This window comes from Oryctolagus cuniculus, chromosome 20 (assembly GCF_964237555.1).
Source record: "Oryctolagus cuniculus chromosome 20, mOryCun1.1, whole genome shotgun sequence".
Lineage (NCBI taxonomy): Eukaryota > Metazoa > Chordata > Mammalia > Lagomorpha > Leporidae > Oryctolagus > Oryctolagus cuniculus.
The window spans coordinates 15,001,852-15,021,128 of record NC_091451.1 but is presented as its reverse complement, the minus strand read 5'-3'; the positions used below and the strand labels follow the sequence as shown (position 1 = coordinate 15,021,128).

General features: G+C 45.6%; 1 protein-coding gene across 4 annotated transcripts in view; it reads left to right on the top strand.

The window, feature by feature from the left end:
• Positions 1-19,277, top strand: part of DCAF5 (DDB1 and CUL4 associated factor 5) — a 106,849-nt gene that overhangs the window by 23,523 nt on the left and 64,049 nt on the right. For 2 of the 4 annotated variants that reach the window (XM_008271825.4, XM_051826322.2), the window contains exons 2-5: positions 9,698-9,841; positions 12,330-12,366; positions 13,286-13,425; positions 14,434-14,563. In XM_008271825.4, coding sequence (XP_008270047.1) covers positions 9,698-9,841; positions 12,330-12,366; positions 13,286-13,425; positions 14,434-14,563 — 451 coding nt within the window. The remainder of the gene's footprint in view (positions 1-9,697; positions 9,842-12,329; positions 12,367-13,285; positions 13,426-14,433; positions 14,564-19,277) is intronic. The other 2 variants (XM_070065145.1, XM_008271824.4) reach the window with 1 other exon arrangement.

The following is a 19,277-nucleotide window of genomic DNA, read 5'->3' as shown; positions in this document are numbered from 1 at the left end:
AAACTAGGTACAGAAGGCTTGGTCTCTGCTTGTGCCTTGGGTGGCACTGGCACCAAGCAGAAAGGCCACCTTCCTGAGAGCTCTCTGTGCTCTTCTTCAAATGCCCTCAGAGGCCAGAGCTGGTCTCCTCTTCTGAGGCTGACCCTGGATGCACTTAACTGCCAGCCTCACAGAACTGGGACTGTTTGCAAGTCAGCAGTCTCTCTGTGTGCAAATACACAATTGACCTCTGCCTTGTTTTAATTGACGAGGTGATTCAAAGAGACAGGAGAACCGTGGAACTTTCACCCACCCCTTGCTTCCCCAGCCTGCCTTTGCTTTGTGGGATCAGAGGTCTGGGCTCAGCTGTTCTGCTCCCTCTGCTGGCTTTAGAGCAGCCCAGCAGTTCAGATTACACTTCAGTTTGTGCCCATTGAGATTTTTACCAACACCGGATCTTTGCACAGGCCTCTCAGTACCTTCCCTAAGGAAATGGGAGGGAGAGCATGAGGGAAAGGGAGAACCCTGCCACAGTAGTAATTATTGCCTCAGCGATTCTTGGGCTCTTACATTGTGATAGGTACCAAGCACACATCATTTGAATGATCTGGAGGCACTCAACAACATAGCCATGCATTTTGAATTCCTAAGCATTTGACAAAGTTAAATCAACCTATAAATGCCTAGAATGATAATGCTGTCTGAGTAACTGGGGAAGACCTTAGACCAAGAATGGTTATAACATTGAGTACAAAGGTACAGATACCCTGTTTTTAATAGAACTTTTCCCCCTCCTTGCTCCTCTAATTTAAGTGAGATTGTGCTGCCTGGCATGGGTCTGTGAATAAACATAGAGGTGCCCTCAGTTATATTTCTTTGCCATGACTATCCCAGTCCTTCATAAAGTCTTTTTTTTTTTTTTTTTTTTGACAGGAAGAGTGGACAGTGAGAGAGAGAGACAGAGAGAAAGGTCTTCCTTTGCCGTTGGTTCACCCTCCAATGGCCACCGCGGCCGGCGCACCGCGCTGATCCGATGGCAGGAGCCAGGTACTTCTCCTGGTCTCCCGTGGGGTGCAGGGCCCAAGCACTTGGGCCATCCTCCACTGCACTCCCAGGCCTGGAAGCAGAGAGCTGGCCTGGAAGAGGGGCAACCGGGACAGAATCCGGCACCCCGACCGGGACTAGAACCCGGTGTGCCGGTGCCGCAAGGCGGAGGATTAGCCTAGTGAGCCGCGGCGCCGGCTTCTTCATAAAGTCTTATTTTCTTAAATTTTTTTTCCTATCATGAACAGTTTTTACAAGTCCAAAATTTTTATTATGGAAATGTTCATGCATAGAACAGTAAGGTATACACAGGAACGGCAATTGTCCAATCTTAAAAATCAACTATTCCCCTACCATCTTTTTCTCCCAGGAATTTTTAAAGGAAATTCTAACATAGACCATTTCACCTACCTCAGTATGCATCCCTTCCTGTTAAAGACTTTCTTCTTTTTTGACAAAACCACAGTGTGACTATTTATACCTGAGACATAAAATGAAATATTTGAACATAAAGTAGAGAGATACCAATTGGATTTGACAGAATGTTGATAATTTGGTAAATTTACATCCCATTTATTACTTTTTTAGTTTTTGTCTTTAGAGCAGGTTTAGTTTGTCAACATAATTTAGAGGAAGTACAGAGATGTCCCCACACCTACGTAGTCCCCACACCTACGTAGCCTTCCCCACTATCAGCATCCTCCACCTGGATGATATTTTTGTCACAATGATGAGAATATATTGACACACCATAATCACCTAGAGTCCATGGTTTACATGAGGGCCTATTCATGGTCTTGTATAATCCATCGAATTTGGACAAATGTATAATGATATGTATATATCATTTATGTTGTTTGGAGGATTTTTACTGCTCTAAAAACCCATTGTGCTGTGCCTCTTCAATTTCCCAAAACCTTGACAACAACTGAACTTTCTATGGTCTCTGAAGTTTTCCTCAAAAATAATGTTATATTGTTAGAATCATATAAAATGTATGAAAGCCTTTTTTTTTTTTTTTTTTTTGACAGGCAGAGTGGACAGTGAGAGAGAAAGACATAGAGAAAGGTCTTCCTTTGCAGTTGGTTCACCCTCCAATGGCCACCGCAGCCGGTGCGCTGCGGCCTGCGCACTGCGCTGATTCGATGGCAGGAGCCAGATACTTATCCTGGTCTCCCATGGGGTGCAGGGCCCAAGCACTTGGGCCATCCTCCACTGCACTCCCTGGCCACAGCAGAGAGCTGGCCTGGAAGAGGGGCAACTGGGACAGAATCCGGCGCCCCGACCGGGACTAGAACCCGGTGTGCCGGTGCCGCAAGGCGGAGGATTAGCCTAGTGAGCCGTGGCACCGGAGAAAGCCTTTTTGAATTGACTTTTTTTTTTCACTTAGTAATATACATTTAAAGTTCGCCATGTCTCATGCCTTGAGAGTTGCTTTTTTTTTTTTTAAAGCACTGAGCAATACTATTTCTGAAGGACATCCTGATGTTTCCAAGTTTTGGCAATTATGAATAAAGCTACTATAAACATCCACCTGCAAATCTTTATATGGAAATGAGTTTTCAACTATTTTGGGTAAATACTAAGGAGCATGATTGGTGGATCAAATAGTAAGAGTATGTTTAGTTTTGTAAGAAACTGCCAAACTTTCAGATTGGCTGTACTGTCTTGCACTCTCATGGGAGTGCTTGTTGTTCTACATCTTTGTCATCATCTGATGTCTTTGTTCCAGATTTTGGCCATCTTAATACATGTGTGGTGATTGTGTGTGTGTGTGTGTGTGTGTGTGTGTTTTAAGATTTTATTAATTTATTTGAGAGGCAGAGTTACAGACAGAGAGAGGGAGAGACAGAGAGGAAGTTACAGACAGAGAGGGAGAGACAGAGAGGAAGGTCTTCTATCCGCTGGTTCACTCCCCAAGGGGCTGCAGCGGCCAGAGCTGAACCCATCAGGAGCCAGGAGCTTCTTCTGGATCTCCTACGTGGGTGCAGAGGCCCAAACACTTGGGCCATCTTCTGCTGCTTTCCCAGGCTGTAAGCAGAAAGCTGGATCAGAAGAGGAGAGCCAGGGATTGAACTGGCACCCACATGGGTTGCCGGCACCACAGGCGAAGGCTTAGCCTACTATGTATGCCACAGCACCAGCCCCAATATCTTGTTTTAATTTGTGTATTCCTGATGACATATGATGTGGTACATCTTTACATATCCTTGTTTGCCATCTTTATATCTTCTTTGGTATAAGGTATTTAAAAGTTGTTTTTGTTTCTCTCTCTCTCACTCTGTTCTTCCCTCCCTCTATGCCTTTTTTCCTTTGCCTCCATCCATCCCTTTCTTTCTTCCCTTTTTTTTTTTTTTTTTTTTTTTTTTTTTTTGACAGGCAGAGTGGACAGTGAGAGAGAGAGACAGAGAGAAAGGTCTTCCTTTGCCGTTGGTTCACCCTCCAATGGCCGCCGCGGCCGGCGCGCTGCGGCCGGCGCACCGCACCGATCCGATGGCAGGAGCCAGGTGCTTCTCCTGGTCTCCCATGCAGGTGCAGGGACCAAGTACTTGGGCCATCCTCCACTGCACTCCCTGGCCTGGAAGCAGAGAGCTGGCCTGGAAGAGGGGCAACCGGGACAGAATCCGGCGCCCCGACCGGGACTAGAACCCGGTGTGCCGGCGCCGCAAGGTGGAGGATTAGCCTAGTGAGCCGCGGCGCTGGCCCTCTTTTATAAATGTGTATTCATAAATAATATAGATAATATATAGTAATGTTTTATATATTTTAAAATGTAATTAGGTGTTATGTAAATTTTATCCCTTTCATTTACTTCTGAAACTTACTTTTATTACTTACCACTAGATTTTCAAGATTTTTTTCGTGTTGGAACATATCTCTGATTTAACTACCTTGTGATGTTCTATTATGTTTAGATTTTGTTTGTATTTGTATGACAAAGGGATTTACCTATTCCTAAATTGATAGATATTTATGTTGCTTACAGTTTTCTTTTGACATTTTTTGTTTTTAAAAGATTCATTTATTTATTTGAAAGGCAGAGTTACAGAGAGGGAAAGGCAGAGAGAAAGAGAAGTCTTCCAACTGCTGATTCACTCCCCAGGTGCCTGCAATGGCTGGGGCTGGGCCAGACCAAAGCAAGGAGGCAGGAGCTTCTGGGTCTCCCACCTTGGTGCAGGGGCCCAAGCACTTGGGCCCTCTTCCACTGCTTTCCCAAGAGCATTAGCAAGGAGCTGGATTGGAAGTGGAGCAACCGGGACATGAACCGGCACCCATATAGGATGCTAGCACTGCAGGTAGTGGCCAACCCATTACACCACAGTGCCAGCCCCTCTTTTGATGCTGTGAACATTCTTATGTGTTTCCTCGTGCCACTTTGTGAAAATGTGTCTAAATTATAATTTGCATTTTCCTGATTACTGTAGTTTCAGATCTTCTATAATATCTGTTTGCTGTGAGCTGTCACATCCTTTGCCTCTTTTCCCTTTGGAGTTTTAAAAATTGTTGGTGGAAATTCTTTGTATATTGTAGATAGTAAGCCAGAACCAGTTCTGTGCTTTGCTAAGAATGCTTGTAATTCCAGACAACCCTATCCTGGTTTCAGTTGACTCCAGTTTAATCTACTAATAATTTTACTCATGTGCTTCCTTATGTTGTTCTTCCATAAACATTTTTTGAGTTATGTTACTGATGCAGAGAATTAGTTCTTCACCTATGAATTGCTTCGTCAGTTATGGTTCGTTTTTTGTTCTGTATGGTTGGCAATAGAGTAATGGTTATGAGTGGGAGCTGTAGAGTTTTAACTACTTGCTTTTGAATCTAAGCTCATCTGTACTTGCTGTATCATCTTCGTAACTTATTAACTCTTGTACTTGGCTTTATAAAACCTTTGGGGATGAAAGAGCCATTATGATCTTCATTTTTTATTTGACGAATCTGAGGCTCAGGGAGGTTAGATTAGAAACATGAGCTAGTAGAAGAAAGATATGGACCTCTTTAAAAAATGTTTTTCTTTTATTTGAGAGACAGAGGGAGAAAGAGAGCGCATGCAGGAGGGAGCGCTCTCATCTACTGGTTCACTCCTCGAATGTCCAGGATGGCTGGGCTGGGCCATGCCCAAACCAGATGGTGGGAACTCAGTAGAGGTCGTCCACGTGAGTGGTGGAAACCTAGTTAGCTGAGGCATCACCACTGCTGCCGGGTTCCGACTGCATGCAGCTGTAATCGGGAGCTGGGACTGTGCATCAGGCCCAGGTACTGCGGTGATGTGGGTCCTGGGCACATGAACTGTGCCTTAACCATAGGCCAAATGCACACCCATGTGGGCCTTCTTAATTTCCACTTAAAAAACGTTTATTCTTATTTATTTGAAAGAGTAAAAGAGAAACACCTTCCATTCACTGTTTATTCCGCAAATGGCTACAATAGCCGGGACTGGGTCAGGTTAAAGCCAGGAGCATGGAGATCCATCCAGGTCTCCCACATGGGTGGTAGGAACTCAAGTACTTGAGCTGTCGTTTGCTGCCTCCTGGGATGGACGTTAGCTGGAAACTGGATCAGATACAGAGTAGTCAGGACTTAAGCCAGGTAGTCTGATGTGGGTGTCCCGAGTGGTGGCTTAACTTGCTGCACCACAGTGCCTGCCCCTATTTTCCCACTTTTGATAGAGACCTGGGTATAGAGAAATAGTTTTCTAATGTAAAAAAAAAAATACAGTAGGGGCTGGTATTGTGGAGCAGTGGGTAAAGCCACTGCCTGTGACACCGGCATCCCAGATGGCTTCTGTTCATGTCCTGGGTGCTCCACTTCTGATCCAGTTCCCTGCTAATGACATGGGGAAATCAGTGGAAGATGACCCAAGTGTTTGGGCCCCTGCCACCCGTGTGTGAGACCTGGATGAAGCTCTTGACTCTTGGCTTCCATCTGGCCCAGTACCAACTGTTGTGGCCATCTGGGTAATGAACCAGTGGATCAAAGATTTTCTCTGTCTTATCTCTCTCCCTCTCTATCTATCCCTCTCTCTGTGTAACTGTGACTTTTCAAAATAAATAAATAAATCCTTAAAAAATACAGTTGCGAAAACATTGTTAAGTCCTGACTCGTTGCCTCCAAGTGGAGACTAGAGAACTGAAACGCCATGCCATGTCTAAATCTATCAGCAGGACGAAAAGCCCTTTGTGTCGTTTTCATTAATAAAACAGAAACCTAAATCACTATTTTCATTTCCTTAACTTGATGTTTTATAAAGTGGTGAGTTTTTATGAGATACAGAATTTAGAGACCCTCCAAGGCCAGAGAACTCAGTTGGAATCATAAACACAGAACACTGTGGGCTGCACTTCAGGGATTGTTCTAGTAGATAATGAAATATTTTGGAGGACACAGAGCTTGGTTTTGAGCAATGATGGAAGAACGGAGGAACTCATGAAATAAAGGAACTCAAGGTGCAAAGATCAGTTTTTCAGGATAGGGTTCTGGGTAAAATAAGTATGATTTGGCTACTGTATCTTTTAATTTTTATTATAAAGAAATATGTTTATGGCAGAAAATCTAGCAGTACAGAAGTGAGTAAAAATTAAAAGTTTTTCAACAACATATACCCAAAATAATTGAAGTAGGGGCTCAGACAGATATTTTGCACTCATGTTTTTAACAGTGTTATTTAAAATAGCCAAAAGATGATCCAAATGCCGATTGCTTGATGAATGAGTAAATAAAACATAGATTAAAAATATATCTATACAACAGAGTATTGTTTGGCCTTACAAAGAAATGAAATTTTTACATGCGCTACAACACTGATGAACCTTGAAGACATTATGCGAAGTCAGACCCAAAAGGAGAAATATTGTATGAGGCCAGCGCTGTGGCATAGTGGATAAAGCCACCACCTGCAGTGCTGGCATCCCATATGGGCGCCGGTTCGAGTCCCAGCTGCTTCACTTCCGATCCAGCTCTCTGCTATGGCCTGGGAAAGCAGTAGAAGATGGCCCAAGTGCTTGGGCCCCTGCACCTGAATGGGAACCCAGAAGAAGCTCCTGGCTCCTGACTTTGGATCAGTGCAACTGTAGCCATTGTAGCCGACTGGGGAGTGAACCAGTGGATGGAAGACCTCTTTCTCTCTTTCTGTCTCTCCTCTCTCTGTGTAACTCTTTCAAATAAATAAATAAATCTTTTTAATAAAAAACAGGAGGACCAAAATTAAAAAAAGAAGAAATGCTGTATGATTCCACTTACACGAGGCACCTGGAGAGTTAAATTCATAAAGACAGAAGGCAGAACAGTGATTTTTACCATGGGCTTGCAGGAATTGTTGGTTATAGGGTTTCAGCTTGGGGTGACAAAAATGTTTTGGAGATGGGTAGTAGTTATGTATGGCAACATAAATATAGACTTAATGCCATTGAATTGTACACTTAAAATGGTTAAAGTGGTGAAGTTCATGTTATATATATTTTACCACAATAAGACAAGTCTTCTAGTGCCAGCCTTACAATTATGATAGGTTTTATAAACACCTTCTGTTAAAGCCATCTAGGTATGACTGCAGATACGAGCATAAATATGCAAACATAAACATTCATTCAGTACCTACTCTTTGGGACATCCGTTTAGGTACTGGGATTCCACAGTAAGCAAAACCAGTAAGAGTCCTGCTGTCAATGGAGTGTTTTGTTTTTTGAATTTTATTTTTTTATTTGAAAGGTAGAGTTACAGACTGTGAGAGGGAGAGACAGAAAGAAAGGTCTTCTGACCGCTGGTTCACTCCCCAAATGGCTGCAACTGCTGGAGCTGCACCGATCCGAAGCCAGGAGCCAGGAGCTTCTTCCTGCTCTCTCATGCTGGTGCAGGGGCTCAAGGACTTGGGCCATCTTCCACTGCTTTCCCAGGCCATAGCAGAGAGCTGGGTGGGAGAACAAGCAGCCGGGACTAGAACCGGCACCCATATGGGATGCTGGCGCCACAGGCAGAGGATTAACCTACTGCACCACAGTGTCGGCCCCAATGGAGCGTTTTAAAATTTGTTTTACATAGGGTCCAGGTCTGTGCAACGGCAGGGTAAGCTGCCTCCTGCAGTGCTGGTGTTCCATATTGGAGTGCTAGCTTAAGTCTTGGCTGCTCTGCTTCCAGTCCAGTTCCCTGCTAATGGCTGGAAAAAAAAGCAGAAGATGGCCCAAGTGTTTGGGTACCTGCTACCCATGTGGGAGACCTGGATGAAGCTTCTGGTTCCTGGCTTCAGCCTGACTTGGTCTTGGCCACTGGGGCTATCTGGGGAGTGGACCAGTGGATTGAAGATCTCTATCTCTCTGTAACTCTGACTTTCAAATAAATTAATAAATTAAAAAAAAAAAAGGGAGCCAGAGAGAAAGCCAAATGGGCCCACTTCGTGATGTGGCTGGTAACGCTGCTACATGCAGCACTGGCATCTGATATTGAAGTGCCGTTCTGAATCCTACCACTTGCTTCCAGTCTCAGCCCTGGCTGTGTGGGCTGTCAATCAGTGGGTGGAGGATCTTTGTCTCTCTCTCTCTGTCTCTTCTTCATTGTCACTTTGACTTTCATGTAAATAAATCTTAAAAAAAAAAATATATATATATATATAAAGTAAAACAAAAAACTCATCTACCCTCTACTTCTTTTTCTTTCTTTAAAAATTTATTTATTTTATTTCAAAGAGTTACAGAGAGAGAGGGAGAGACAGAGATCGATCTTCTGTCCCACTGGTTCACTCTCCAGTTGACCGTAATGGCCAGGCCTGAGTCAGGCCAAAGCCAGAAGCCAGGAACTTAATCTGGGTCTCCCACATGGGTGACAGGGTCCCAAACACTTGGGCCATTTTCTGCTTTTTTTTGGGTCAGAAGTGGAGCAGCTGGGACATGAAGTGGTGCCTATATGGGATGCTGGTGTTGCAGACAGTGGCTTTCCCCACAACACCACAGCGCCGGCCCCCCTTCTGCCTCTCTTCTAATCATATTCCCTGTAGGTAGTAACCGTTGTTAGTGGTCGGCTTGTCCTTCCAGACTCTTTAAAGGCATCTGCAAATATAAAGAATTTATGAAGAATTTTTCACTACTGGGAACTGATTCTCACGGTGTAATATTGCTCGTTTAATTCAGACTGTTGAGAGCAGCAGAGGTAGGAGCTGGGCTGAGCTTCTTGTCTAGCGCCTGCTACTGTGAAAGGCAGGCAGTTCCCTGGTTGTCATTTATCAGTGTTCTGTAGATGATGATCGCACGGAGGAGGTTGCTTTGAAAACTCGTATCTAAAAATATTTTACTTTAGAATTCTTTGGTTGTGAGCAGTAGAAATCAACTCAAGTTCTGTTAGACGAAACAGGACTTCAGTGACAGATTCTAGATAGGAAAGGAAGAGATGTAAACAACAAGGTCTCTGAGAAGATAGGAAGAGGATGGATTTGGGAGTCTGTCCGTGCTCATCCCTTCTAATCTCTGTGTATCTCTTTAAGCTTCAGTTCCTGGGAGAGAGTGAGTAACCTACAGAGGGATCTTGGGCCTGCTTAGGCACAAGTGAGGAGGGATTGGGTTTATGTGCCTGTTAGTCTTAGGGAGTTGAGGAAGTACGGTTTTAGAAAGGAAGGGATTGGTGGCTGGTAAAATCAAGTGTCAGCCTTGTGCTGTCGCCTGTTTTAACCGAGATTCTTACCCCTCTCCAGGAGGAGACGACCGCCGGGTCCTGCTATGGCATATGGAACAAGCCATCCACTCCAGGGTCAAGCCCATCCAGCTCAAAGGAGAGCACCACTCCAACATTTTTTGCCTGGCTTTCAACAGTGGGAACACCAAAGTGTTCTCTGGAGGTGAGAAGAGGGGGAATTCTGCCTTGGGAAGTTCACTGTGGTTGGGATTCTAAAGAACGGAATGCTAAAAGGACTCCTAATTTTACTTCCAGTATCTCATTGAGGTGAATTGTAGAATTACTGGGTCCCAGGAGTTGTCTGCTTTGTGTTATAGCAATTCAGACACGTGCATTAGGTTCCTGTTCCTGCTGCTGCTGCTCCTATTCCTCCTCCTCCTCTCCCTCTGTGTCAGAAAACTTTTCACATAGCAACCTAGTACTCAGAAATACATCAGCACACATATTTAAAATGATACTTAACTTTATGTGGTATACTCTGATGTTATTTTAAAATTCTGTTCTATTTCCCTGTGACTGAAATTGCTGACATGACCTCTGGCTGGCTTCTGTTTGTAATACAATGTGTTAGGAATAATTAGAACGCCTGGTGTCCAAGCCAACCTCTTGGTGACGGCTTGAGCTATAGATTTCCCACTGGGTATCTCCCTGTTTTCCAAAAGCAATTTAAATAATGGATCCACAGCCGAGATTATTAGTCCTTCCCTGCCCCAAAATTTCTTGTTACCCTTTGGATTCCCTTCCTCACTTACTACCACTCACTCAATTCTAGCAAATGTCTTCGGAAAGTTCATAGAGAATGCATATTATGGAAAAACTATGCACAAATTTCAAAGTTTTTGTTAACAAAAGAAGCTCATCTTATTAACATTTTCCACAAACTTTTTGAGGTACCCTTTAGAAGCTGATAGGTTTCACTTCAGAAACTGCTGACAGTTTATTGTTTCCAGTTTACAGAGATGGCCTTCCGTGCGTCCTCCCTGTGGTGATGTGGACGTCGTCCTCTCTCCTGCCTCCTTTCATTCACACACCAGCCAGTCACCCAGCCCTGTCACCTATCCTGAAAGCATCCCTGTTGAACCTTCAGTTTCTGTTTTCTTGCTGTGCTGATTGTTCTGATTCAGGTTCTCATCCTTGGCCTTGAGAGCCGCAGTGATTTCTGCTGTTAGATTGTAACCCTCCTTCCATGGAAGTTTTCCTTTAAAAATAAAGACTCCAGCCCACTAAACCCCCTGCCCTCTGACGGGTATGGGCTGCACTATTTTGCTCTCGTGCTTTTTTGCTCATGCTATTCTGTCTTAACTCTCTAGTCCCCACTAGTTTGCTGAAACCTCCTGTTGGCAAACGTTTTCAGTTGTTTCTCATGTAGTTACTTTCTGCCGTGAAGGAAACAAGTGTCCCTATAACTGGGTCATGTCACTGCAGCAAGTGAAAGGTCATGTCACTTGTTATTACTTATTTGAGCAGTTGGACTGTGAATACTTCAAAGACCTGGCAGAATCTTATTCTTCTCATATCCTAGCCATCAACACTGTACGTGATACCTAGGAGGCATTAGTATGGGTTTCTTGATTTAGTTGGTATATACCCACAATAGAATTTATAGCCAGAGTTTGGTTTAAGGTGACTTGGGGCCGGCGCCGCGGCTCACTAGGCCAATCCTCCGCCTTGCGGCACCGGCACACCGGGTTCTAGTCCCAGTGGGGATGCCGGTTCTGTCCCGGTTGCCCCTCTTGCAAGCCAGCTCTCTGCTGTGGCCAGGGAGTGCAGTGGAGGATGGCCCAAGTGCTTGGGCCCTGCACCCCATGGGAGACCAGGATAAGTACCTGGCTCCTGCCATTGGATCAGCGCGGTGCGCCGGCCGCAGCGCACTGGCCATTGGAGGGTGAACCAACGGCAAAGGAAGACCTTTCTCTCTGTCTCTGTCTCTCTCTCTCACTGTCCACTCTACCTGTCAAAAAAAAAAAAAAAAAAAAAAGATGACTTGGTCGATATTTTTGCTGCTTCTTTTGCGTTGTATTTAAATGACTGTAGGTTGTATGTTTAAGCATAGAATACGTTTTTGTTTTTCATGTTCAGGTTTCAATTGTTTTGCTATATAAATCATTTGAAGACAGGACTATACATAGCATGAATGTAATATGTGTAGGTCCGTTGGCGGAATAGTAGAAATGCAAGAGAACAAGTTGTAGATTAAAACCTTTTCCATTATTTGGAATCACACAGTCATCAAATATTAATACTATAATAGACAAGGGGAATGACAACAGTAGCAAACATTTACTCATATTTGGGGCTTATTAACTGCCCTGCCCTATTCTGAATGCCTTCGCACATGTGCTCTTAAAGTCACAATCTCCCTGAGAGGTAGGTGTAGTTTCTGTCCCTATTTTAAAGATAAACACAACTGATCTGACAATTAATAAATGTTTGTGGGGAAGGGAGGGAAATTGGCTTGGATGAGTGAATTAATTTGCCCATGATCATGTGGTACTGTTTCTTAATAGCCAAAGCTTTTTTGTCTTGCCCTGGATACTACATCTTAAGAACTGTTATTATACCTAGTTGCTATTATTTTTTTTAAATTCTCTATCAATGTGGACAGGGATCATCTTGCAGAATCATTAAATGTCTGCTTTTTCCATTTATAGGAAATGACGAACAAGTTATCCTCCATGATGTTGAAAGGTAAATAGATTGTTTTGTGTAGGTGAATGACTCAGTTTTTCATATGAAAAAAAGGCAGATATCTCTTTAGACTAAAATAGTTTTCACTTTTAAGGAAAATGACGTGAAATCAGATGCTTTTTTCTGAAAAAAAAAAAAAGTTTTCTGTGATAGTTGTGAAATTTTTGATTTAACAGATAAAAGTGGAGAGGAAGCAGTGTTATGGTGTAGCTGGTTAGGCCACTGCTTACAACACTGGCATCCAGAGTGCTGGTTTGAGTCCTGGCCGTTCTGCTTCCAATCCAGCTCCTTTTAATGTGCCTGGGAAAGCAATGGAAGATGGCCCAAGTGTGTGCTTGGGCCCCTGCCACCTATGTGGCAAACCTGGACGGAGGTCTGGGCCCCTGGCTTCACCCTGGACCAGCCCAGCAGTTGTTCCCATTTGGGAAGTGAACCAGTGGATAGAAGATCTCTCTTTCTCTGTTACTCTGCCTTTCAAATTAATTCATTAATTTATTTTTTAAAATAAAGTTGTTATGAGATTACCTCTTAGTTAGGAGAGCCTTTCTCACACCTGCCATCATGCTTTAAAGCTTTTCCTTGCTTTTTGGAAATCAACCAGCATCCCCACATCTGTATTCAAGCAGATATATTCTGCAATAAGTAAAAATACAGAACTTACCTATTGAGTCACTTTTAAATATGCTATTTAATATGGAAATTATCATGAAATCTATAAACAATCTCTTTAGTAGTGCCCTTTTGTTTTTTTTCTACTTCCAAGTTAAACACCTAATTTTTAGAAAATGTGACGTCCTTTGGGTTGAGAGACATTGACTTTCTGCCTGAAATGAGAGCGACTGTACCCTTGGTGGTGGAGGGTATGGGCTCTGTACTGTGTGTGTGTGTGCCTGTGTTTCTCTCTCACTCTGTCTCTCAGCAGTGAGACCTTGGACGTGTTTGCTCATGAAGATGCAGTGTATGGCTTGTCGGTGAGCCCAGTAAATGACAACATTTTTGCCAGCTCCTCAGACGATGGCCGAGTTCTCATTTGGGACATCCGGGAATCTCCCCATGGAGGTAGGTCATTGTGTAAAAGCCTGTTGGATTGTGTTGGATAGTTTGATGTCAAGGTCATTGCAGTTCCCTTTATAGCATGAGTATCTGAGTGTGAACGATTTCAAGGGAGGGGAGGACATGAGACGCCTGTGTGGGGGCACAGGTGTGTGTCTTTGAAGCCATCCATTTCTCAGTGGTCAGAGGTCTCCAGTCTCCCATGAATCCCCACAAACACTTGCACCCTGGTGTTTACCAGCCCTGAGGAGAGAATGTGGAGGGCCACCGAGGGCGAGCTCTGTGTGTGGTGCTGAGTGGCACTGTGCATTCTAGTTCTAGGCTTGGTATTTTGTTTAAAGAGCCACGGACCTCACTTTACCTGTTTGGAGGATCTTCACATGATGGCAGGAACACTCTGTTTAAGGGGAACTCCCTGTGTGTCTCCTCCAAATGTGCTCTCTGTGCCTCTGATGTATAAAACGAAGAGCTTGGTTTTTAGTGTTTCTCCAGAGTTCTTCAGGAAATGAATCTTCAGCCCATTTCCTGCGGAGACATTTCTCTCTGGAACTCTTGTCTTCAAAGGCCCCTTCCTCCAGGGGCCCCTACATGTAGTCTTGTAATGGTGCCTGTGTACATAGAGTTACTGTTCAGCCTGCTTTGTCTGGCAGCATCTGGATCTTTTTATTTTTCTATATTTTAAGTACTTAACATGTTGGGCTGTGCTCCTAGGCTTATTAGAAGCTGGTTCTGAGGGCCAGCCAGGTAAGCTAGCAGCAGGCCTGTGAATGCTGTACTGTGTGTGAAATCATGAGCTGAGAAGTGCTGTTACTCCAGTAGCTTCCACAGAAACATGTCCTCCTAGGTAGCAAAGGGATTCGTCCCCGACCTGGCACCTGCTGATTGACACAAAGGCAGGCAGACATTCTAGGTGAAATCGATTAGAAGCTAGCTAGATGAAAGAGAAGTTCAAGTATTAGGCACCCGCCCAAAGGTGCCTGGAACTAACGGATCATCCATAATTTCTCTTCACAGAGCCCTTCTGCCTGGCAAACTATCCATCAGCCTTTCACAGTGTCATGTTCAACCCTGTAGAGCCCAGGTTATTGGCGACAGCCAATTCGAAAGAAGGAGTGGGACTCTGGGATATTCGAAAACCTCAGAGGTGAGCCCCCTTTTGATGCACGAGGTGTTGCAGCTTCCCCGCCTCTGCTGTCAGGTGTGTGGCCAGCCAGCACGTGTGGTGAGAACCTGTTTGGCAGTGGGTCTCCTCTCATGCGCTGGTGTCTCTGAAGCTGGGAGAGGCTGTTCCGAAGCAGCAGGCAGCGTGAGAATCAGCACTCTTTGCTGGGCAGGTCCGGACTGTAGCCAGGGCCAGTCCTGGGCAGGCGGTGAAGGAGTGAGAGCCTCCCTTCGGTCCTGCCCATGTTCCCCAGGTGCACAGGAACTGTGGCCTGCGGTGAAGAGGGATGGGCCAGATGCATTGCTGCTGAGCCAGGGCTGCTGAACTCAGGCTGGAGGGCGTCTCTGCGCGAGCTTGAGGACTGTGAAGCCCCCAGACTATATGAAAATTACCTAGTGTGTGTTTGTGTAAATGCATTTTCCTGAGACAGAGTTTATTTGCTTTTCCCAGTTTCTCTAAAGGATCAGTGATGACAGTAACAAAAGGTTAAGCCCCAGTGCACTGTGGTGTTAAGGTCCTAACACGTTTTTCCTTCTGTTTGCATTCCTGAAAGGGAACACTCAGGACAGTCCTGAGCTGATGGCACCAATCGGGATTTCAGGCGTCACTGAAGGGGATGGGGATGAGGTGGAGGAGCATGGGAAGCACTGTTGTGTTCTTTGACGCCCGTGGGACAGATGACCTTTCTACACTGCCTGCACTGTTGCAGCCAGCTCCTGGAAATTGTACCTGCAAGTGACTCCCCACTTTGTAAAGCCATCTTGCAGGAGGAATATTATGGGAAGTTAGTGAGTTTATCACTTATTTCATGGTCCTCAGATGAAAGGAATGGTTGAACAAAGAAGATTTTTGTTTTTAGTCCTAGCTGATCCTCTCTGCAGAAGTCAGTGGGTCGGAACTGTTGCGGTAGGTCTGTGCAGCCCAGAGGGATGTCCCTCCTGAGGCCTGAGACATTTGTCCCTGAGGATTGCTGCTGGCCTCCTGGTTCTGTACGCACTGGCCGTTGCTCCTCCGTACTGTTGCAGTACCTGCAGCTGCAGGGCCCCTAAGGCGCCTCCGCACGGTGCTGTGGAGGCTGCTGTCTGCCGGGAGGATGGTGGCCTGCGTGCAGCCACAGTGTCCTCTGTCCTTTCGGGCTCTTCAGAGACAACTGTGCTGCCTCATCCATGTCATACAATGCAGAGTTTGGAGTACACCAGCCTTCTGCCACCATATTCTGCCCCCTACTTACAACCGTGGTGAATAGTTGGCAACGGAAGTGAGACACCAAGCTATTTCTCCTCAGGCAAAAGCCTGAGTAATTCATGCTGTCAGCAGAGAGAGAGACAGACAGACAGAGAGAGAGATCTTCCATCTGCTGGTTCCCTCCCTAAATGCCTGCGATAGCTGGGACTGGGGCCAGGTCAAGACCAGGAGCTGAAAACTCCATCCAGGTCTCCCAGAGTTCCCACAGGGGGCGGCAGAGTCCCAAGCACTTGGGCCATCAAGTGGTGCCTCTCAGACACATTAGAGGGAGACGGATTGGAAGCAGTGGCGGGACTCGAGCCCTGGCAGTCTGATATGGAATGTGGTTTCTCAAGTGGCTACTTAGCCTGTTAGGCTGCTTGCCTTCCCCTTGACTTTTTTCAGTTAATCGTGTCTTAGCGCTCTTTGAATGTTAGCATTTACAGGTCTAGCTCATTCTTTTAGTGGCTATGTGATATTCCAACAACCAGGACTGCTTGTGTTTGACCATAATAAATAATGCTGCTTCCTGGTTACACATCTGTCTTGGCCCAATTTTGCAAAAATGTCTTTAGAGAATTGCTTGCATCCAGAGGTGTGTGTTGGGGCCAGTGTTCTGGCACAGTGGGTACGCTGCCACTGGGGACACCTGTATTTCATATTGGTCTGCCTGTTCGAGTCCTGATTACTCCACTTCCAGTCCAGCCCCTGATAATACTAGGGTGCAGCAGGGTGATGCTCAGGCACTTGAATCCCTCCCTGCCTCCCATATGAGAGACTTGGATGGGGTTCTTGGCTTCTGGCTTTGGCCTGGCCCAGCCCTAACTTTTGTGGCTTTTTGGAAAGTGAACCAGTAGAGGAAAGACCTTCTCTCTCTCTCTTTCACTACATTTCAAATGAATGAATGAATAGATCTTTTTAAAACAATGAAGTGCATGTTTTTAGGTTTCAATTAAAAAAGTGTTTGGGCATCCACACCAAAGGCTGTGCTGACTTTCAAACCCCTGCACTGGGTTTGAGACTACATGCTTCTCCAGACCCCACAACATGGAAACTGTTGCTCATCTTGTCTTGTTTTGATTTCTTCTGCAGTTATATGGTTTCTTTGGCAACCTATAGTTTTCAAAGCCCATATGGGATAAAAATCATCTAATAAGACTAATTGGCAGTCTTGACTGATTTTTTTTTTTTTTTGAAATGAAAGGAGCACAGTGCCATGGGGTCTAGGACGCTTGTGCCTGTTTATTTAAACTCTTCTAAGATTCTTTGAGGTGTTTTGGGTGTGTGGCAGAGAAAGGACATGAAATATTCTTGAAATACATCTTAACTTTGCATCCACTAGAGTTTGGGGATGGCTTACAGATCTTTTCTGCTTGAATTTCCTCAGTATGACTTGGTGTGGGGGAGGGAGAGAGGGCCTTTTGTCTTTTCCATGTAGGCTTAATTATGCTGAATCGCAACAGATAATTCGTCTCTTGAGCACAGCTGCCTAGAAACCCTGACCCAGATCCTAGGGCAATTCTGAGTCCCTTGGGAGGACAAGCCTGGAACAAGGTTGGGAGTTATTTAAAGTCTTCTAGGGGATTTGTGCACCCCTTATAATTGCAGGTACAATTGTGTGTGCTGTGCTGTCTCAGTGGGCACATGTGTAGCATTTTCTAGGGATGAGAGAGCTTTACCAGGTTCTTGTAAAGACCCTTGACCTCAAAGGAGAAGAATTGCTCAGTGTTCTGAAGATTCTAGGTTCAGAGCCTGTCGTGGCTCCTTTCCAGGTCCCAAAGCATGGGCATGTGGGAAAATGCCGAGCCCACTCAGAAGGGCCACTGACCGGCCTGCTGGAAACAGATGCTGGCTCCTGGGAGCAATGAGGGGGCCTCAGACTGAACACCTTTTCATTCCTGGGCGTCACTGAATGCTGCAGTGGTTCTCTGGCCCACCCCCAGCCTGAGCTGTACCTCTACTTCAGCTTGGTAGCCTGTGGATGGGTGAGCAGAGTCGCTGCTCAGGATAAACTGTCATCTCTGGAAAGGATTTTAGTTATCGTCTTACCTGACTTCCTCATTATACAAGATAAACAAAGAGCCTGGGCTGGTGCTGTGGCATGGCGGGTTAAGCCGCTGCCTGTGATGCCGGCATCCCATCTGGGCAATGGTTCAAGTCCCAGCTGTTCCAATTCCCATCCAGCTTCTTGCTAAATGTGCCTGGGAAAGCAGCAGAAGATGACCCTAGAGTGCTTGGGCACCTGCACCTACATGGGATGCAGCTCCTGGATCCTGGCTTCAGTCTGGACCAGCCCTGGCCTTTTGTGGCCATTTAGGGAATGAACCCACAGATGGAAGATCTCTCTGTCTCTGTCTGTTGCTCGTTCTTCCTGTAACTCTGCTTTTCAAATAAAATAAATAAATCTTAATATAATAATAATAATAATAATAAATGTGCTCAGCAGGGTCAGGGGAGGCTGAAAAGAGCTTGAGCATTTGGAGTGTAGCATCTGCAGCCACACTTCTGGGCACAGTAGCCATGTGGCTTTTTTTTTTTTTTTTTTTTTTTGACAGGCAGAGTGGACAGTGAGATAGACAGAGAGAAAGGTCTTCCTTTGCCGTTGGTTCATCCTCCAGTGGCTGCTGCGGCCGGCGCACAGTGCTGATCAGAAGGCAAGAGCCAGGTGCTTCTCCTGGTCTCCCATGGGGTGCAGGGCCCAAGGACTTGGGCCATCCTCCACTGCACTCCCTGGCCACAGCAGAGAGCTGGCCTGGAAGAGGGGTAACCGGGACAGAATCTGGTGCCCCGACCGGGACTAGAACCCGGTGTGCCGGGACCACAGGCGGAGGATTAGCCTATTGAGCCATGGCGCCGGCCCATGTGGTCTTTTTTAAAAAAACATTTTTTATTTATTTGAAAGACAGAATCACAGGGAGAGAGAGAGAGGTATTCCATCTACCAGTTCACTCTCCAAATGGCTGCAACAGCTGGAGCTGAGCTGACTCGAAGCCAAGAGCCAGGAGCTTCTTCTGGGTTTCCCATCTGAGTGCAGGGGCCCAATGAACTTGGCCATCGTCTGCTGCTTTCCCGGGTGAGCAAGTAGGGAGCTGGATCTGAAGTGGAGCAGCCAGGACTCAAACCTGCATCCACACAGGATGCTGACACTGCAAGCTGAGGCTTTAACCCTCTGCATCACAGCGCAGGCCCTGCCATGTGGTCTTTTTTTTTTTTTTTTTTTTTTTTTTTAAGATTTATTTATTTATTTGAAAGGCAGAGTTACAGAGAAGCAGAGGCAGAGAGAGAGAAGTCTTCCATGCACTGATTCACTCCCCAGATGACAGCAGTGGCCAAAAGCTGGGCCGATCTGAAGCCAGGAGCCGATTCCAGGTCTCCCATGTGGGTGCAGGGGTCCAAGGACTTGGGCCATCTTCTACTGCTTTCTCAGGCCATAGGAGAGAGTTGGATCGGAAGTGGAGCAGCCGGGACTCGA